The sequence below is a fragment of the Lacerta agilis genome, chromosome 3, assembly GCF_009819535.1.
Source record: "Lacerta agilis isolate rLacAgi1 chromosome 3, rLacAgi1.pri, whole genome shotgun sequence".
In the NCBI taxonomy this organism is placed as follows: Eukaryota; Metazoa; Chordata; class Lepidosauria; order Squamata; family Lacertidae; genus Lacerta; species Lacerta agilis.
In genome coordinates this window covers 4,557,895-4,580,226 of record NC_046314.1, presented here as the reverse complement: position 1 = coordinate 4,580,226, position 22,332 = coordinate 4,557,895, and the positions used below count along the sequence as shown (strand labels likewise).

The window sequence follows — 22,332 nt, the reverse complement described above, 5'->3', positions numbered from 1 at the left end:
TTTACAGAGAAGACAGAAAGTGCACCTACAAACCGTCATCAAATGTGTATTTCTGTAGAGGAACATACCATGCAGTGGTGATTTTAGAAAGTACAGATACAGATGTCAGTAAGTGGAAGCCCTTTCCACCCGTGCTGGTGACAGACGCCTTCATTGATACCTTCAGCGAAGCCACTTCACGGGGATCCTGCTGTGCCACAGAGCATTCATCAACATTTTACTCAATATTGCCATTGAGCAAGCTCTCAGAAATTTGTTTTAATGGTTCAGTGCCTTGGTCAGTGTTCTCAAAGCGACTAGCATGAGTTTGGCCAAACTGCGGGAGGCAGTGAAAGATAGGCGTGCCTGGCGTGCTCTGGTCCATGGGGTCACGAAGAGTCGGACACGACTGAACGACTGAACAACAACAAGCCTTGGTCACTAAGACTCTACTTAAATAGTGGTCACAACACTACAAGGATTCTCTTAGCTATCTTTTACGATCAGTCACGAAGCTTCTGTGTTTTTGTTAAAGGGGACTATATGCCACCCGTTTTGTCATTTCCCAGATCTTCCTTGGCAAATGCTGTGACGGGAACCAATTCCTTCAGTTTTCATGAGAATCTTCTGTATGTTGCCATACATTGGGATGAACCTATTGAAATACACACATATAATTCTCTTCATGTTGCTTTCACTGTAGCAGGGGCTGAGGCAGCGGTGATTCAAAGACTGGCTTTTTTTTTTTTTTTTTACAGATTGGGTGGGACCAAGTCAGAACAGTCCCCAGCTCATCTGGAAGTGAGAGCACCTTAAATACCACAGCAGACAATGCTACAAAGAGGAAATACCAGTGCCCCCCCCATGAAGTCATGTGCTAGCCATCATCATAGAGCTAACCAGCAGAAAACCCAAACAGGTTCAGCAATCTTTGGGGGCTTGCTGCCACCCCATTCATTCACTGGTTTGAGAGTGCTGATTCTCGAAATAAGTGATCCATTACACTTCCGAAGGTACAAGCTTGCCTCCTCATTTTCAGGTGACAGATTGACAAGTTTGGCCAATACTCTTATCAATGCCCAACAGATTGGTGAACTTCAGCATGCCCTCAAAATACCAGTTGATACCCTAAGGGTGATGGTTTCTGCCACTTCCGTTCCAGCAGAGGGAAGTTCTAGGTAAGTGAACTTCATGTAAAATAGTAATGCTGTAAATGCTATGTAAAAAGCACTTTTCATTGCCCGTCAATGTCTTCAGTGGTGAGGGATGATCTGAGGGGCACCAGGTGGGGGGAGCCTGACAAGAGTGACTGCCACAGAAGCACTTAGGGCCCAAAGGCTTACTCTTCTGTATCCTTCATTCGCTGAAATGAGTGATACAACAACCATCAAGTTATGGCCAAGATTGGTTTGAGCCAATGAGCCCAAACCACCCATCCAACTCTGCCTATGTTATTTGAACAGCCCTATGGAGGCCACATGACCCGGAAGCTGTCTGTGGACAAACGCCGGCTCCCTTGGCCTATAAAGCGAGATGAGCGCCGCAACCCCAGAGTCGGACACGACTGGACCTGATGGTCAGGGGTCCCTTTACCTTTACCTATGGAGGCACTTTTTGTTTATAAAAGCATATACAGCTTATCAAACCGTGTGTACAACAATTATAGCTACAATGGAAACAAAATTGCAAACCACCAGCAAATTGTAACCCCCCCCCCCCACACATTAATTGTCTGTATAAACTAGGTGGCGTAGAAAAGTTTTCAGAAAATGTGTAAAAAGTAAAACTGAAGATGCTTGCTGAATCTTTGTATGAAGATCTTTCCCCCAAGACTGGACTGATTACCCTGAAGGTTTGATTTTGTGTTGACATCCGATAAACCTCACTAATGAGGGGGGACAACTAAAGTCACTCCTACAGATGATCTCAGCGATTGAACTGGGATCACGTTCAAACACATGAATGAGAAATGGGGCCGCACTGAGAAGTCCTGCCCCCGATGCCACATGTGCTATTTTGGGGACATGACTGGGGGACAGGGCATGAGTAAAGTATTTGCAAAGGGCTTAGATGCTTCTCTCTCACCATGGCTGCCACTCCCAATTATACTTTTAATGAGGCAAAGGGATTTGAGAAATACGGCCATGTCAGAAATGAGAGAGCTTACACAAGCCTTCCTGTACAGTAACTCGCTTCTACCTGACTCAGACCCTTTTCTGCCTTCACATTTGTGCAATTATCACCTTTTCATAGACAGGGCACAAAGAGATTGTCAGGAACACAGATAGTTAAGTAAGCTGCTTACTTTAAAATGGTTGATTACTTGGAATTTTACTTCGTGGTTGGACATATCTCAGGCATTGTGCAAATAAATACATCAAATTCTGACTTAGGTTGCAATCCTGTGTATAAATCCTGTGTATACTTTCCTGAAAGTAAGCCCCCTTCAACACAGTAGGGATTTAAAGGTAAAGTGACCCCTGACTATCAGGTCCAGTCGTGTCCGACTCTGGGGTTGTGGCGCTCATCTCGCTCTATAGGCCGAGGGAGCCGACGTTTGTCTGCAGACAGCTTCCGGGTCATGTGGCCAGCATAACAAAGCCGCTTCTGGCGAACCAGAGCAGCGCACGGAAACGCCGTTTACCTTCCCGTTGGAGCGGTACCTATTTATCTACTTGCACTTTGACGTGCTTTCGAACTGCTAGGTGGGCAGGAGCTCGGACCGAGCAACGGGAGCTCACCCCGTGGGAGGGATTCGAACCACCGACCTTCTGATCAGCAAGCCCTAGGCTCTGTGGTTTAACCCACAGTGCCACCCGTGTCCTTTACTTCTCCGGATTTACTTCTCAGCAAACATGCAGAGGATTATGTTGCTGGTTTACTATTGCCACTAAACAATGCATCATCTGCTTACACTTTTGGCTGTCCATAGCTAATTCGGGTTAAATTACTTCATACCAGTACACAAGAATTAAAGGGTTTGATTGCCACATTACTGATTCCCCCATGGTACGCCATCACCCTGAAGCTGTGCTCTGCTTTTAATATCTACTGTCCATAGCAAACCTATCTAAAAGGCCTTTATAACTCAACACTGTCACTTTATGCCCAGGAGCAATGGAAACCCACTTATCTCACTAGGGTGAGACCTGTAAATACAAGACCCACAGAATGAAAATTAACATATTTCTCCCACTGTGACAGCTGCCACAGCAGCAGCATCAATGCAAGCAATAATTCTGAGCTACAGTAGCTATCTGATTCTATAGCAGCTGCTGGACTGACCGAGTCGAAAGATAGGCACATAAGGAAGAGTCAGGAACGCACAGGAGGTGTTGCAGAAGACCCTGAGAAATGTAGTGGGAGCAGTCCTTTGCAAGCAGGCTTTGCAGGAGGCTGCACACTAGGATGCAGGCAGCTCGAATTGTTCTTGATGTCCTTGCTGGGGGGGGGGGGTTGTGTTGTCTTTCCCATCTCTTGCCATGCACTGGACTACTAAAAACAACCTAAACTATTGAATCATATCAGAGATTAAGGGGCAGCATATCAGGGATTAAAGGCAAGAACATCATACATTCAAACAACCCTGATAAACAAAACACAGAGAAAACTGTGTGCACTTACTTTTGCTGACTTGCTGTCTTCTACGTGGCTGTTGTGAAGGCATAGAAAGATATGTGCTTGCATCATAGACATCAATTTTGGTTCCTTTAATCAAACTTATACTATCTTTGTTCTATGAAGGGCCATGTTTTCTGCAACACCCCACCAATTAATACAACTCCAAGGCTTCAACCAATGTTAAAGGTAAAGGCACCCCTGACCGTCAGGTCCAGTCGCGGATGACTCTGGGGTTGCGCGCTCATCTCGCTCTATAGGCCGAGGGAGCCGGCGTTTGTCCGCAGACAGCTTCCGGGTCATGTGGCCAGCATGACTAAGCCGCTTCTGGCGAACCAGAGCAGCGCATGGAAACAGCATTTACCTTCCCGCCGGAGCGGTACCTATTTATCTACTTGCACTTTGATGTGCTTTCGAACTGCTAGGTGGGCAGGAGCAGGGACCGAACAATGGGAGCTCACCCCGTCGTGGGGATTTGAACCGGCGACCTTCTGATCGGCAAGCCCTAGGCTCTGTGGTTTAGCCCACAGTGCCAGCCATGTCCAGTATTAATCTGGCCTAATTATTGCATGTTTTAGGTACCTTAATTCTAGTAGAAAACAAAACAAGCAAACGAAAAGCATTGCTCTCGCTTTCCAATGTTCTGCCCTGGAAAACAAACCTGCCTAATCAAAGGCAATTCAGTCGAAGAAAATTTTAGCACCACATTTAGCAATGAGTTTCATTGGGAATTCTAGCAGCCTCTCTCTCTCTCTCTTCTCTCTTTCTCTCTCTCTCTCTCTCTCTCTCTCTCACACACCACACACACACACACACACGACTAATAGAGCAGATTCCCACCTTTCCACAACAAACAAAAAAAAAGACCAACACTCTGGGTCAGGACATTGCCAGCATCAGCAATGTTAACCACACGCTTGAGGTAGACAATTTTGTCTACCTAGGTCACACCATAACCAACAATTTCTCCATTGCCACTGGGCTGGGCAAGTGTATTGGCAAGGCAGCTGTGGCAATGGCTTGCGTCTCCAAAGGGTATGGAAGAATGTGATGCTAATGGCCACTACCAAGATGAAGGTCTACCAGGCTTGCGTGTTGAGCACACAGAGCCAGTGTGGTGTAGTGGTTAAGAGCGGTAGACTCGTAATCTGGGGAACCGGGTTCGTGTCTCCACTCCTCCACATGCAGCTGCTGGATGACCTTGGGCTAGTCACACTTCTTTGAAGTCTCTCAGCCTCACTCACCTCACAGAGTGTTTGTTGTGGGGGAGGAAGGGAAAGGAGAATGTTAGCCGCTTTGAGACTCCTTCAGGTAGTGAAAAGCGGGATATCAAATCCAAACTCTTCTTCTTCTTCTTCTTCTTCTTCTTCTTCTTCTTCTTCTTCTTCTTCTTCTTCTTCTTCTTCTTCTTTATGAAACTGAGTCACTGGCAGCTTATGCCTGCCAGGAGTGACACCTCAATGCCTTCCATATGCACTGTGTCAGGAAGATTTTGGGCATCGTGTGGTATAGGACAAAAGCATCTCCTGAAAAATATTCAAAATTCAGACATGGCCAGGAGGTGTTGTGTTATGAGAACTTTCCAGGCATTTGTAAGACTCTTTTGATGCACTGAAAATCCATTTCAAAGTCACTATGTATTAACATCACATAAATAAGCCTTTAAAAAGTGGGGTTTTGTCTTTGTTCACTACAACAAGTATCTGAGCTGACAGAAAATAACTACGTGGTAGAGAAGTATTAGGCCACAGAATGCGGAAGTTTTTCCACCCCATTTTTGCCATTGCCCACTGTGTTAATATAGTTTATAAACAACAAACAAACACCATAGCTCATCTGCAGGAAGCACAGCAGGTGAGGGGTTAAACGACTTTAGCTGTTGGGCAGGTTGGATTTTTTTTTTAATGCTCTCCTTTTAGCTGGAGGACTTTGCGCCCCGCAGGCCATAGTCACATTATCAGCTAGAAATTGGATAAGGACAGCACAGTGACAAATCCACATTGCTTGCAATAAGGTGTTAATCCCTTTGCTTTAATATCGAAGCAGCTTGTAATGATGTTTGGACATCACTCCAGTTTACTGACGACCCCACTGGGGTTTGCGATAGAACCGTACAAACCACCTAACAAGGTGTCAGGTGACTTCCGTCGCCAAAGCAACGGACGTTGCAATCTAATCTCGCTTCCATCCCTTCCAGCTCCCAATAAGGCCCAGGTTATAGAAGTGGCCATCGATGCTTGTAACTGGAATCAATTAACGTTAATTCGTGCAATGCTATGATGTATTGTGATCACTTTCATTTCGGAGAAGGGGGAAGGAATCGCTATAATTCACCTAAAATGAGGTTGTCTATGGTGCTGAGGTATTAATTGGGTGTCCATATTAAATGGGAAAGGAGCACAGCAGTGAAGGGAAAGTGGATGAGTGACTCTCTTGGCTGCTATTGACCTATCAGAAGAAGACAGTGCCCTTTTCCTTTGCTTTTATCTATTACAGTTTTCCCTATTGCGTGTCAAGTTGATGTATTATAAAAAATTCATTTGGTGACCTTCACCCCCTTTGCAGATTAAACAATTTCACCGGGATGGCATCATTAAGAGGGGCTTTGCATTTAATGATGATTTCTCTAAAAGGCCACGGAGATTCGATTTTAAGCTAACAGATTTATTGCACTATTATAACATATCGTAAAAAACTCCACCACCTACGGTCTAGTTTAGGATAGAAGCTGTTAAGGAGTTTATATGGAGCTTAAAGTGGTATTACCTTGGGATATGCTGAAACAGCCCATCCGCAGGGTCTGTCCTGCAACACAATGCTGTTTACTTTTCACACGATACTGTTCCCCAGGTGCTAAACTTAAGAAGTGGATTGGAGGACTGCCTAGTTCCAGTCCTTAACCATTCACAGTTCAGGTAAGGAGAGGGTTGAATATTTATGGTTATAATTAATAATGTAAGCCTTGGTTTCATTAATCTGCACATATATAGTGTGGTTGAAACATGGTGCTTGGGGGCTGTAGAAAGGACCTGCTGGTTGCTATTGGCAACCATAGGGCACCCACTGAAATGTCAGAAAACTCTTGGGAGTCAGAGGTAGGGAAAGATATTTTACTAGGGAAGCTGAGCCATTTGTGACACAGTATAGAAGCTCAGTAGCCTAGGGGAATTTCTAAGCAAACAATGCTGGTGTTCCAGTTACAGGTGGGTAGCCGTGTTGGTCTGCCATAGTCGAAACAAAATAGAAAATTCTTTCCAGTAGCACCTTAGAGACCAACTGAGTTTGTTCTTGGTATGAGCTTTCGTGTGCATGCACACTTCTTCAGATACAATTCCCAGGACATTCTATAAAAGATCTCAAAGTAGCTGTCTTAATACAAAGAAATTTCAGAAATAGACTGGAAAGAGAAGTGGCTGAATTGCAACTAATCACCAACTTAAAACCATGAGAAACCTGGTCTGAACAAAGACATGGATTCTTATCTCATTATACATAACAAAGCTATCTTTAGCCATCTCACCCCTTGCCTTTCCCTGCAAGACTAATTGCAGCCGTTTAAGAGTCGTCAACAGGTTTTCCCAACCTACCAGCTGATCACCCATTCCCACCACCCTTCTGAGTAATACCCCTCCCCACTCCCTCACTATATTTAAGGATCTGGTGACTTCTGTTTCAGTGTATCTGAAGAAGTGTGCATGCACACGAAAGCTCATACCAAGAACAAACTCAGTTGGTCTCTAAGGTGCTACTGGAAAGAATTTTCTATTTTGTTTCGAATGCAGGTGTTGTAACCCACCAGACCTGGTGTGGCTGCCAAGAAGTCACGGGTCTTGGCCAATGGCAGGGCCTGACTTTCTCACCAACCTCCTTTGCAAAGGTCCTTAAGCATGGCTGTTTCACAAAGAGTTCAACACCTACAGTAACTAAACGGAGAGATGCCTTACTTTGGTTCAGAAGAGGGTCTCTGCTGTTGCAATTGCTCCTCTGCTGGGAGGAAAGTTGTGCTCTTTTCACCTGTTCTGGTATTCTCCTTCAAACACTGCAAAACATGTATCCTTTGTATCAACAGTACAACGTATAATCACCAAAAGCCCTTTCCCCCCAGCAGCCTGTTCTCACAGTAGCCAAACAAACGCGCACACAGCATTTTTTAAGCTAAAGCAAAACAGGAATGCAAAACCTCAGTACTTCTCTCAAACCTAGACACACACAGAGACCCTACAGTGCTCAAAATTGCGGTGCGCACATAAAACCACCCACGATGTCTTCTCCCAGTCCTCCTCCGCTATTCATAAACTAACTGCAATGATTAAACTCCTTTGTATTTTACCAACAGATCTGTACAGGTTTCTTCCCTTACACACATCCTATTTTGGCACAAGGGTCTGCTCTCCTGTGGATCTCAGTATGTTCAGCCGGTCTGTGTTTGCGATCCCCTGTGCGTAACCTCTTTATAGTTTCCCCACAGGGCCTGCTCTTCCTGGGTGTTGTGAACTTCCCCATTTCTCCTTAAGGGAAACTGACCAGCTAACCTGCTTACCTCCTGATATGCTCAGCAGGAAGCAGCAATCCTGGCATGGTTCTTTTACCAGTGCTACAGGGAGGAATGTTCAGGTTCCCATGAGCCAAAACGCTGGGCAGAATGGCAATACATTCTGCCTTTGAAGGGAGCATTTCCTTTCCCCTTTGGCGCAGCCAGTTATTTTAGACATTGACAATGTCCTGCAGGAAAGCAAGTTTTTTCCGCTATTTAGCAAGCAAGGTTTAACTTGGGAGCCAAATGTATAGGAAAAGCAAAAAAAGGTAAAGGACCCCTGACAGTTAAGTCCAGTTGCGAACGACTCTGGGGTTGTGGCGCTCAACTCACTTTACTGGCCAGGGGAGCCAACGTTTGTGCGCAGTTTTTCCGGGTCATGTGGCCAGCATGACTAAGCCGCTTCCGGCAAAACCAGAGCAGCACACAGAAACGCCGTCTACCTTCCCGCCGGAGCGGTACCTATTTATCTACTTGCACTTTGACGTGCTTTCGAACTGCTAGGTTGGCAGGAGCTGGGACTGCGCAACGGGAGCTCACCCCACCGCGGGGATTCGAACCGCCAACCTTCCGATCGGCAAGCCCTAGGCTCTGTGGTTTACACCACTGTGCCACCCATATCCCTATAAAAAGCACACAAACACACATATACACAGTGAAACGGTCTCCCTCACGAGGTGGCGAACTCTTCTCCATTGGTGTTTTTTAAAGCAGAGGTTGGGTGGCCATCTGCCATGGATACTTTAGTTAAGATTTCTGCATTAAAAACGGTTGGACTAGATGGCCCTTGGGGTCCCTTCCAGCTCTACGGTTCTATTATGCTATGACATGGAAAAAGTAACAAAATTCTTAACAACAGCCGTCTTTTGGCACCTTAGAGTTAAACTAACGATTTATGACAGTACAAAGTTTTGCAGCCTGGTGCCCATTTCACTGGGTGCATGAAGTCTGAGCTGATATATCTGTGCTAGGGTTGTGGGTTCACCTCTGATGAAGCAGCCATCCCCGTCTCAAATATATTTTTGACTGCCTCAAAACCCAAAGCAAAGTTAGGGGCTTTGAGGCTTTGGAGCCACTTTGAAAACTCAGGAGGGTTTCTAGCGATTGCTTTCTTGTCTGGGATATTTAGTCCAATTTTAGAACTTCCTCCAACCTCTTCATAAATGGAAAACACAAAAAGCAGAGAGGCAGAGGAGTGGAGTTCTATGATTGACACTTCCGGTCAGGGATGGCTCTCCCAGAAAAAAAAACCAGTCAGTCTAGGTTTTAATAAGCTCTGTCCGCAAGACTTGTTCTCTCTGGTGGGAGCAGCAGGCCTGAAAACGGTGAGCTTGTAACCTTTACTGAGGTCTGGCAGAACACATACATGTTGATCCTACCAGTTATGCCCAGTGAGGTCATTTTTTAACATTTATTGCTAGCACTGATAAGAATAGTTCTCCTGCTTAGGTAGAGTATATCGTGATAGCCCTAGGTAGAGTATATAAGCCTAGTGAAAATATTCCCACTAATTTTCTGCATTCCACTCCTCAGTCCCTGTACGTTATTTCAGATTAGCAGTATTAGAAAGCAACATAAACTATTAGCTTTGAAATCAGCCACTTTTCCTTTTCCTTCCTAGCATCGTTCTTTGCAAAGCCCAGAGTGCCTTTAGAATACAGAGAAACCTGCTAAAGAAATTGAGTTAGACCAAAGTGAATAGGCTCTCCATAAATGCATTGTTTGTACAACACCTTAAAGCAAACACCAGGAGAGCTGGATAAATGGTTTTTATACTTTCATTTTGAGGCAATATCAAACCCCAAGTCATCACTTTGTAGCAGTGGTTTAGAAGCATATATAATAAGCATAATGACAGAAAGTATCGAGAGGGAAGTCAGACTGCATGGGCTCAGAATGAAGTTCCTTCTCCTATGCATTCAAATAATCCCAGGCGCTTGAATTCAATTTTTACTCTTGGAAGTGAAAGTTTAAGGAGGAGCCTACCTGCACAGAGAATTTGAAAAGTAAAAGGATCATAGTGCAGTTAAAGATACAATGCACATACCGGTATTTGCAGGCACCAGCTTTGAATTATTCCCTGTGCTATAAAGCAGAGAGCACAGAGGATTTACTAACTTGTTAGGATTAGGGAAAATGGTTGTTGTTGTTCAGTCGTTCAGTCGTGTCCGACTCTTTGTGACCCCATGGACCAGAGCACGCCAGGCACGCCTATCCTTCACTGCCTCTCGCTGTTTGGCCAAACTCATGTTAGTAGCTTCGAGAACACCGTCCAACCATCTCGTCCTCTGTCGTCCCCTTCTCCTTGTGCCCTCCATCTTTCCCAACACCAGGGTCTTTTCTAGGGAGTCTTCTCTTCTCATGAGGTGGCCAAAGTACTGGAGCCTCAACTTCAGGATCTGTCCTTCAGGTGAGCACTCAGGGCTGATTTCTTTGAGAATGGATAGGTTTGATCTTCTTGCAGTCCATGGGACTCTCAAGAGTCTCCTCCAGCACCATAATTCAAAAGCATCAATTCTTCGGCGATCAGCCTTCTTTATGGTCCAGCTCTCACTTCCATACATTACTACTGGGAAAACCATAGCTTTAATTATACGGACCTTTGTCGGCAAGGTGATGTCTTTGCTTTTTAAGATTCTGTCTAGGTTTGTCATTGCTTTTTCTCCCAAGAAGCAGGCGTCTTTTAATTTCGTGACTGCTGTCACCATCTGCAGTGATCATGGAACCCAAGAAAGTGAAATCTCTCACTGCCTCCATTTCTTCCCCTTCTATTTGCCAGGAGGTGATGGGACCAGTGGCCATGATCTTAGTTTTTTTGATGTTGAGCTTCAGACCATATTTTGCGCTCTCCTCTTTCACCCTCATTAAAAGGTTCTTTAATTCCTCCTCACTTTCTGCCATCAAGGTAGTATGGGAAAACTGGTAGATTCCAGTAAACTAGCTGTATGGGTAGCAATTCTCTTACCAATATGCCCAGTGATGGTTTCACATGTATTCTGAATGAATAACCAGTAATGGTGGTTTCCTTTCCTCTTAACGTTTTTCCATGTTCAAGAAACGGAAGCAGCCAAACTTCAGGAAGTTGCCTTTCTCTATGTCAGGCCTTATAACATCTCTGCCCGGATCCAGCCCCCTAATGGGGTGACAGAAAGCCTCCTTCCCAGGCAACCTACAGGTCATCTTCTTGGATAAGCAGGTATGAAATTATAAGAAGGCACATTTGGGACTGCGGGATAAGGATGTATCCTGTATGCAGGACTGCTAGATTTAAATGTCCAATTTAAAACAAAATCCTAATACCCCATCCTTTAATTTTATAGGTGAATGTGAAAATGTAGCCTTTTAAATATTGGTAGCTGAAAGAGAATATCAGAAATACAAGAGAACTGCTCAGAATGGCAGCCCTTTTCACATAAATCCACTGATAAACACACATGAATAATGGTGCACAAGATTGCAACTTGCATTTTAGTGTCTTTGAAGTTTAATGCATTGTACCACAGAATTTTATGTCCGTTGAGCAAAGAAAAAAATACCCATGAATCCACAGGCTTTAATTCATGCACCCATCCTTCTGAAATTTTGCAGTGACAAACATGTAATACATGCTATTTTTCTATATGAACATCTCCCTCATTCTTTTAGAATGGTAATGGCGCCCACCTGAGATGTGCCAGAACTGAGTTCTGGCTGAATTTTTTGGGGATTTCACATTAGCACCAGCATAGCACCTGATCCAAGCAACATCCTTATACACAAAATGATAGTTAACTGTGAACGAATGGCTTTATAGTCCTGATCTGCTTGTGCATATGCTTGTGTACATTATGGAAATGTGTATCTTACATGTATGTCTTGCTGCATATGGCAAAAAGATACCTCTCTCTCTCTCTGGTCTGTTCATGTGGGATTGTAGGGTTAACTAACTGTGCCCCAAGGCACTGTCGCCATGTATGTGCAGGATGGCACATCCCTTGTCTGAAGGTGGAGAGAAGAAAAGCTCAAAACTGTCTTGAATCTGTAACCCGAGGAGAGGAACACATGATTGACAATACAGATACGACAGACAGGGCTGGTCCTGCTAAGAGCCTGGTGAGTTAGGGACTGTTTATCCAGTTTTGATTTGTTTTTGCTCCAAAGGGTACATTTTGGGTTCCAGTCCTTTTGAGCATCACATTTCCATCTCTGTAACATTTGCATGTCTTTCTTATCTTAGGAAACTAAATTCGTGTTAGATAAACCCTGCTGGTCTCAGCTTTATCAAAACACGCTGAGGCCTAGAGCTTTAAACTCTCACTACTTAAGAGACTCCCCCAGGGAACTTTGGGGAGACTGTTTGATAAGGGGCAGCTGGTAAATAACTGATCTCTTATCTGGTGGCAGCAGATACCTCAAATGGAGGGAGAGAGGGGTGCTTAGAAAGAGGCATGCGCTGTTGTGGTGACTTCCTCTTCACCAGGTGTACAGGTCCCAGGTGTTTTGGATGTGGCCTTCACAAGCTCCCTCCTCCCTCCGTAGAATCCTCTCCTTACGCAGCTTGACTTGTGTGAGAAGAGGCAAGGCAGAAATGAACAACTGGGATGCATCACAACAGAACTCTGCCCATGCCTCTGTTCATAGCTGTCAAGTTTCGGATTTGAAAATAAGGGATCAGCACCCTCACCTGTCCCGGAGACAGTCTACGGTTCTCAGGGACAGTCCACACCGTGGTAATCCCCCCAGGCTACAAATTAATTTACACCAGGCTAGACACCATCATCTTTCCCCACATTCATATGTGGGATTTGACTGGAGTAACACATGACTGGAAAGGTTTGCAGTTCCACAAACATAACTGTGCACTGCCTCGAAATAAAAAGAAGTGAACAAAAGAAGGCTCACTAGGGGGGCATTGCTGAAAAAATGTCAACTTGTAACCAGAGGTTCAACTGAATAGAATCTGAATCACATGCACCACAAGGCCTATGCAGCCTCAACTGAAGGTGGCTCCCGGCCTGGCTTTTTACAGGCCCCAGCTGACTGCACAACCTGGCCTTGGAAAGGCCTTATAGACAATACCTTTAGCTTCTGCACCCCTCCTTTGCACACCTGTCAACGCAACCACATAGGCATTTTCCACAACATAGCTCCGCAGCACAAATCCCTTCTGCAGGCAGGCACCCATGCGCAAGAAATGCGCTCCGCTCCCCACAGCGGACCCATGCTCCCTCACCCTCTCGAATTTCCCCTCTGCAAGCTGCATCCATGGATAGAACATCGCACATAAGTATTTCCATTCTGCACAACGCGCAGCGTTTGCATGACTCCCTCCTGATAGCACCACACATGGAGGGATAATTCCCACACACAGCTTCATGGGCACATGTGGCCTCTTTCCCTAGCATGGTCCTCCAGCTGCATGGGCGGGGAGGTGGGTGGGTAGTGGACTCTCCTCCTCCTCTGGCTCCTCCTCCTCCCTCAGCGGCACTCTAGGATTGCAGAGGGGGAGCAGCTCTGCTCTCCCCAGACTCCAACTCTCCTTCCCGGACACTCAGCTTGCCACCCGGCCCTGTTTCCCCGTGCCACTGGCGCCACAGGGTAGAGACGTGCCTGGGGAGAGGAATATTCCCTTTGAAATAAGGGAAATTTAAGGGCTATAAAAAATCAGGGATAGCAGCGGGAAACGGCTTGGAATAAGGGAGTTTCCCGCAAAAAAGTGAGACTTGACAGCTATGCCTCTGTTGTTTTGCTATGCATACTGGGGAGAAGCCCGTTGCCTCACATGGGAGAACACCAGAGGGTGACCTTTCAACTGTTGCTCAAGTTAGTTGTGCTATTCGTTTTAGTTTTACTCAGGGTACAGTCACTGGAATTAATGAATATAACATAGTAAGTAAGGTCCATTAATTTCAGTGGGTCTGAGTAACACTTAGTTGACTGTCACCCCAAGGATTTATTTGTTCTGGCTACGCAGGTTACAGTTGAAGTTCCAAAATCAGAAAAGCCAAAATATTTATAAACTTCCCTAACAGATCCAGCTCTCGGAAGTCAGTGCCATCTCAGAGATAAAGTGACTGGGCGAATTTTCACATTCAGAATAGCACGTGATATTGTTTTTTTCTGGGTCCCTACCATTTTAGAAACAAATGGGAAATGGCATGATCAAATGTTTCTCCATGTCAGAAATTTGCTGCCTTTGAAGCTAGCAGGCCTAGGAGAAGGATTGTAGTTTACTATGTGCAAGTATTTTTTTTTTAAACCAGAAAACCAAAAACTCATGGGGGAGCCTTCAGGCACCAGCATTCTGATGTGATGTAGTCCTACGAATGATGTACAACGTGCTTTTCTGAATACTAGTTGAGGTAAGACACCGGTTGATTTTTGGTAAGCCACTGTCCCTCAACCTCTGTTCCCCTTTTATAAAATGGGGCCATAAAGTGCCTATCTCAGATCAGTTAGTTACATGGACAAACAAGATTCAGACTTGTAAAACACTTTCTACTGCAAATGTATTGTATTGCTCGATTATACATGAGCTTGTTCTGGAGGTCTATGTGACCTCCTTATCCACAATAATCTGGGATTTGATGCAAGCAGTATACAAATATATTATTCCAGAGAATGATAAATAGTGCATTTTTTTATTTTAAAAAATATTAAGTGGGCTTCAGAATTATTCCCATGTAAGAGTAGGTGCATGTGAATCTCCACCCAAAGAAATGAACAGGTTTTTGAAAGCAAATGGGCCATTCCATGAAAAATGAGCCTGATAAGAATGCGAGATGAGCGCTGGACTTTGGTGAGGAAGATTCCAAATGTGCAGTCTAAACATTTTTTTAAAGCTAAAGACAAAAGAAGTTTAGTTTATGGACCTTCTTTTCAAAAGTCCACCCATGTAGTCTTCACAGAAGTGTTCAAGTTTAAAGTTTTCTGATGATTGTCCCACCCGTGACAGCATTTTTTCCTTATTTTGTATCGTTAAATTTCTTAAACTTAATTTCTGATTGCATAGTTGTAACCAATAAACATTGATTTAAACAGATATGCTGAGTTTATCACTGATTCACCTCCCAACTCACAGAGTTTTTCCATAAATCAAACTTATCTCAAGCTCCATGTCCTTTTTTTTGTCCCACCCGTGACAATACATTTAATAAATTGTCAAAAATATCCATAAAAATAATAAAAAATTAGTAAAATGTTCAGTATCTTATTAAGAATACAGTTTAAATTTTGGTTGTTAATTTTTATGTATATTTACATTGTTACACATGTGTGAATACCAAAAAACATGGTCCAAGTGTCCCACCCGTGACAATGCCCAAATGCATTTGGATGACACAGCAGTGATTTCTGTGACTTGCGTATAACTGGACAGAAACAGAGAGATTGCTTAATTAGGACTATCCTAGGATTGTGGAGCCTTTGTACAAATAATGCACTGAAGAATCTGAGGCGTTTCTGCTTCTCGGGGTCCAAGGCTCTAAGGCAGACGAGGACACCACCTGTGCCTACTGAACTATTGAAAACAGGGGAGCAAACAAACTCTGTCAGTTGTGATGTGAGGAGCTTCCCACCGTGTGCCAATTTGAAGTCGCAGCTGAGCTTTGCACGTATGAACCCTGATCATGCTAAATATATCTTTCCAGGGGTTGTAGCACAGCTCACGCAGGTAGGCACGGTTGGCTGAGAACAGAGCAAAGGAATTCACTGTGCAAATGTCTTTCAATTATGGACTTAATGACCCTCGTGGCCCCCTTGCAGTCTTTTAAGCGACGAACGTAATGGACTCATTGCTGTGGCTGACATTAACCTGGGCAGTCGCTCTGCTGGTTTAAATTGGCATAGCTCCAAGGAAGCCAATGAGGTAATTCTGATTTACATGCTCACTGGTGACATCAGTAGCAATGCTTGTTCCACAGGGTGGGCACTTGTCTACTGTCAGATAATGGTAGCCACCTGGCCTGTTTTGCCCAGGACAGCTGCCTTATTTGGGGATCTAATAATTTGGCAATGGCTTTGAAAACAACCAAAACAAATGGGAAGGAAGAGTTTATATGTGATCTTCTGAGCTGCTTTGCATTACCCTTCATTGTAAAAGTTCAGCTGTTGAAATACATCTTTATGAAACAACCTTATTTTTCTCTCTGACCCAAAATTAATTAAGCCATTGTTGCAGAAATTTGTCACCATGAAGGGAGAAAAAGAAAGAAAGAAAGAAAGAAAGAAAGAAAGAAAGAAAGAAAGAAAGAAAGAAGCAAACTAATAGAAGATGGAAGAAGGCTCAAATAAAGGACTGAAGAGAAAAGGAATTATGCATTCTTTAAAAGAAACATACATCAAATTAATAGTCAATAAACTCCAAGAACGACAGAAGTGCGCTCTGCAGATGTTCGCTGCGTAATCATTTGCTGTGTTTATTCCTTTGACAAACGTGATCGTTGTGATCATTGTTAGCAGCGTTTAAGGAGAATGTGTCTGCCACACGTATCCAGACTGCTTCGTTTGACAGCAGCCAAACTGCCTCTCACAAGCAGTTTAGCTCCAAATTAGCTCGCTCCAGCGTTAAATACCAGCTTGCTTTGGAGGTCTTTGTGACGAGCACCATATATATCCATAATATTCTGGTATTTGAAGCATATGTGCCAGAGAGCTGAGAGACCCTCCTTTCAAGAATACAGTATGTTACTCCAGGGTTCATCATAGACTTGAAATGGCAGCTATAAAACCTTCCAGTGTTGCAGCCTGGAAATCTAGCATTACAGTAAACTGAGAATGTTATCAGTAGTCAAGGCACTTAGATGCTCTGTCAAAAGTTCCATGAAAGCGGCTTAATACAGGTGCCTAGCTGGCAAGCAGGGAAATCATAGAATCATAGAATTGTAGAGTTAAAAGGGACTACGATCCAGCACTTTCTGCAATAACACAAAAATGTCTCAAGGTAACTTGCAAACCCGTAAAAACATAAAGCTTACAAACATTTAAAACAATGCATCAGGAAGTCAGTAAAAGACAAATTATCTAAAAGTGCTTATCCAATAGTATTATAAAAAGGATGAATCCTACCCCATCCAACTTAAAATGTACACCACAGAGAGGTCAGGAATGATAGTATATTGTTGTTGTTCAGTCGTTCAGTCGTGTCCGACTCTTCGTGACCCCATGGACCAGAGCACGCCAGGCACGCCTATCTTTCACTGCCTCCCGCAGTTTGGCCAAACTCATGCTAGTCGCTTCATGAACACTGTCCAACAATCTCATCCTCTATCGTCCCCTTCTCCTTGTGCCCTCCATCTTTCCCAACATCAGTGTCTTTTCTAGGGAGTCTTCTCTTCTCATGAGGTGGCCAAAGTACTGGAGCCTCAACTTCAGGATCTGTCCTTCCAGTGAGCACTCAGGGCTGATTTCTTTAAGGATGGATAAGTTAGATATTTTTGCAGTCCAGGGGACTCTCAAGAGTCTCCTCCAGCACCAGAATTCAAAAGCATCAATTCTTCGGCGATCAGTCTTCTTTATGATCCAGCTCTCACTTCCATACATTACTACTGGGAAAACCATAGCTTGAACTATACAGACCTTTGTCGGCAAGGTGATGTCTCTGCTTTTGAAGATGCTGTCTAGGTTTGTCATTGCTTTCCTCCCAAGAAGCAGGCGTCTTTTAATTTCGTGACTGCTGTCTCCATCTGCAGTTATCATGGAGACCAAGAAAGTAAAATCTCTCACTGCCTCCATTTCTTTCCCTTCTATTTGCCAGGAGGTGATGGGACCAGTGGCCATGATCTTAGTTTTTTTTATGTTGAGCTTCAGACCATATTTTGCGCTCTCCTCTTTCACCCTCATTAAAAGGTTCTTTAATTCCTCCTCACTTTCTGCCATCAAGGTTGTGTCATCAGCATATCTGAGATTGTTGATATTTCTTCCGGAAATCTTAATTCCGGCTTGGGATTCATCCAGTCCAGCCTTTTGCATGATGAATTCTGCATATAAGTTAAATAAGCAGGGAGACAATATACAGCCCTGTCGTATTCCTTTCCCAATTTTGAAGCAGTCAGTTGTTCCATATCCAGTTCTAACTGTAGCTTCTTGTCCCACAGAGAGATTTCTCAGGAGAGAAATGAGGTGATTTGGCACTCCCATTTCTTTAAGAACTTGCCATAGTTTGCTGTGTAGTATGTAGTATAGTATGGCCCAAATTAACTATCAAAGGCCTGGAACAGGAATGTCTTAGCCTGGCATCTAAAAGCTGACAATGAGGATCTCAGGTGGGTGCTGTTTCGGAAATCATTCCACAAATAGGGAGCAGCCAGGTGAATTTTTATTGGGAAACAGCACAAAGTAGTGTGAAAAGCTCCTACTGATACTTCTGTGACATGATCTGATTAGTCTTTGGCCCAGTCCTGCTGTTTTAGGAAAGAATATTTTCCGGCTATGTAATGAAGCACATTGAGCCTCTGGCTCATATGCTAACCTCTCCTTCTCTTTTGCACATCAGAGGAAAAGATCAAGCGCATATGCTTCCTATTTTAAAGTGACCACACAGTCCCTCAGATGTCAAGACTTAGAAACTTAGTTTTGATTTCTAAAAATATTTTCAGAACAAGACAGAATGGAACCATTGTATGGCTCTGTCTCATTATCACTTGCCATGGTTTAAACAAATCACAGTTCCATGAATTCAGGCATCACTGGGGACTGTGGTTGTTTGAAAAGTGGAAGTGAACACTTCTGATCTCTTTGCAGGCATGAAAGAAGGAAGAACACTCAAACTTGAGGCTGGCTTGTTCATGTGACAGGAAACAGATGCTTTGTTAGTCTGAACTGGGCTACAGCAGGTGTTCAGACATTTCAATTTGATTTCAACACAGTGGTGCTGCGCACCTGATGATATTTTGATGGTATACAGTGAATTGGTCCCAACGGCAAGTTGTGGCTACAAGTTACTGTCTCTGATTGTTAGCGTATGGTAGGTATTGAACTGCTTGTGGATGCTGCAGACCACCTTTGTATTGGAAGCTAACAGTGAATGCAGAGGACAGGGCGTGATAAAGTGGAATAGTGAGAGGGGAAAGTTAGGCAGTAGCAAATGGGGCAGAGGCCTTGATATTTCAGGAAACAATATTGGATGGGTGGGGAAGAGGCATCGAGGAGGTATTCAAAACAGAAGAGGGAACTGTAATTTCAGCAATGTGAAGCCTGAGGCCCAATGCAGCCATGCAGGCTTCTCTAACTGGCCTTGGCTCTCTCCCGAGGCCACACTCCACCTCAGGCCACACCTCTCACTGACCCTGCTGTGCTAGGGCTTTGGCCAGCAGTGTAGCAAGCTGATGGGACACGTGGGGTGACGTGCATGCCCTGTGCCCAGGGGCGGGCCAGCCATCCACAGGGCGGGGCTTCCGAGGAGTCTGCCTGCCTCCTCCTACTCAGCTGCCCCACAGCTGGGGGGGAGGTGGGGGGCAGACCGTTTGGGGCAGTGCGGAGCCTGTGGGCACTCAAGCCACCATGCCACACCCAGGAGAGATGCGTAGCTCGGGCGCACTGCAGGCCCTGCGGTGAGTGCCGCCCGGCATTTTGTCAACCCCCCCCTAGTGGTGACACCCGGGGTGGCCTGCCCCCACTGCACCCCCTTCCTCTGTCCCTGGCTTTGGCAGCTTGATAATTTCTTGCATTGCCACATGGAGGACGGAGAGATGGTTGCGATAGCATGTGAATGTAGAAACCTCTGGTTTTTGCATGGCTGAAATACAGCCCTTCTGTACAAAAGGTGAGAGTGGCATCTGTTGTTCCAGCTACTTTAGCCTCTGGCCCAGCCCACTGTGGCTCCTAGTCCCTGGGAGGTTCCTGGGAGGTTTCCCACAAGGGAATGGAGCCATCAGGCTGAAAGGGGGGCACCTCAGCTATCCATCCATCTTCTTTAACCTACTTAGTTGGATGTCAGGGATGGAAAACATAGAAGGTAGAAACCTGTTTAGATGCTCAAACTGCTACAAGTTATCCCAAGGTACTAGTGGAACTTTTCCCAGGAAGGACAACTGTTTATGTCATGATGAATTGTGGCACAAATTGTGCAAAAGAATTATCTTGATGAGGCATTGAAGGGGGGGTTAGGTTCAGACTCAGAGCAAAATAATTTCAAAATATTGGGAAATATACCGGTATATATATAATAATAATCCATGTCAGACTAGAGTAGAACTATGAAAACTATGAAAACTATGAAGTTGACTATGAAAATTTTCCTCCTTCCCTTACAGTTTGGCACTCTGACTTCATTTACATATGAATTATCAATCAATCAATCAATTTATTTATTGCATTAGCCCTATGGCCATAGCACATAGTAAAAGACCAGGCAGTAGCTAGACACGATTATGCAAAGAATACAACAGATACAGTTAAAACAATTGGAAGTAAAATCATACAGGATAAAACAAATAAAGAAAAAGCACTAGCAGGGCGTGACGACAGTGTCCGTATTGGGAATATACATAAGACTAAGGCTAAGGGAAGTTGGCCAAAAAGGTGGTCCTGAGTTTCAGGGCCTGTAATATGTAGATGGCCACTCCACGTGAAACCAAGGGGTTGGCATCCACCAGTAGATATTTCATGCGGTCATCGTCCCTGGCGATAGTCGGCGGGATTAGAGGGAGAAGCCTAGGTCTTATTGAGACATATAGTGGGCAGTAGAGGAAGAAGTGAATAAAGTCTTCTATCTTTCCATTGTTGCATGGGCAGAGTCGAAGATCCAGAGGGTATTGGAAAATACACCCTGTAAGAATGCTGTGGGAATGGCATGAAATCGAGGCAGTGTAAAGGCCCTTCTCAGTGTAGGATCCGTCAGATCACTCAGATAGTGGGCCAGATATCTAACTACCTTCACACGAGGGAACTACATGGAGAGTCTGGCCGCATTAGATAGTTCTTGATCAAGGGCAGCGTCCCTAGCAAGAATCCAGCCGCGAATTTTGTCCTTGTCCCATGAGGATAGGGCGGCGAAGTCTGGAAGGGAGTAGCGGTGACAAATGGAATTATTAACCCTGTGAATTATTTGACCAACTGGCTTCCTGACTTAAGCAGATACCGTTGGCATCAGGCGCCTTGTTTGTTTGTGCCCCCGCCCCTCCTGGAAGTGCATTTGTCTACATGCAAGAAGGTGTAATTGAGTTCATTCCAGCTGGATCGCTAGCTTTTAGATGAAGTTACAGAAAGCAGGAAGAAAAATATTGGTCTGTTATGTTTGCAGCACAGAGAATGCAAGAGGGAGCACTGAAATAGTGTACAACACATTAACAGGCTACAAAATAGATACGTACTGTGCTTAAAACCATGGAGTCTGGCTTTGATTATCTAGAAACTGTTTCCGTGAGTAAATGTGTAGTAATAGCAGGGCTTTTTTCAGCCGGAACTCACTGGAACTCGGTTCTGGCCCTTCTAAGGTGGGTGCCATTGCCATTATAAGAGAACAAGGGAGGAGTTCATGGTGAGTTCTGGCACCTCTTTCTCTAGAAAAATAGCACTGGGTAACAGTATGTTCATTTCAAATGGAAAGCACCATAATCTAATAATTTAAACTCATTCTTCAGTTTAACAATGCTGCAGTTCTCTGGTTTTTAAAACTGAAGACAGGCTGTCTCCAAGGGGATTTTATTGCTTGGGAGATAGTGATTTCTAGGGCAGGTGTTTTGATTTCTTACACTGGTGACCCCACCTCCCAAAAAAATAATAATACAATATTATTGTAGCCACAAAGGACATATTTAATGCTGCAAGTAATTGATTTGCTGAACAAGTAAGAATTCTTGTTTTGTAATCTCTGGATGTTGTCCAACATCCTAAAGAGGTTCTGATATCTAGCGCCTCTAACCCTTCGCACCTGAACCAATATTTAAAAAGTTGATTCTCCCTGCATGGTTAAGAATTTTGCCATTATCCTGTGTCAAGTTCAGGATTTGACTAGAGTTTGGTTAGCACTTAAAAGCGTTGCAGAATGAAACACAGGTATCTAGTCATTAAATCAATAAAACAACATTTCCAATAAAAACAATGTCAAGTAGAAAACTGGAACGTTGACTTAACAATGGCGTAAATGATAGGGCTGTGCACCAATTCTGTGTGCACCTTGAATAATGAGGCAAATCTTAAGTCCCATTGGTTTACTGGAGCTTTCAAGTAAATTTGTGTAGGATTATGGCTTTAAAAGGTGCAGTTTTGGTGAAATTCATCAG

At 44.2% G+C, this 22,332-nt stretch overlaps 1 protein-coding gene across 1 annotated transcript; it reads left to right on the top strand.

The window, feature by feature from the left end:
- Nucleotides 1-425: 425 nt before the first annotated feature.
- LOC117044531 (fibrocystin-like) lies at nucleotides 426-11,469 on the top strand. Its single transcript, XM_033145350.1, is given in 6 exon segments — nucleotides 426-752; nucleotides 873-1,157; nucleotides 6,508-6,512; nucleotides 11,187-11,302; nucleotides 11,304-11,327; nucleotides 11,452-11,469. Coding segments are annotated over 6 exon segments (678 nt in total). The 5' UTR covers nucleotides 426-522.
- The last annotated feature ends 10,863 nt before the right edge of the window (nucleotides 11,470-22,332 follow it).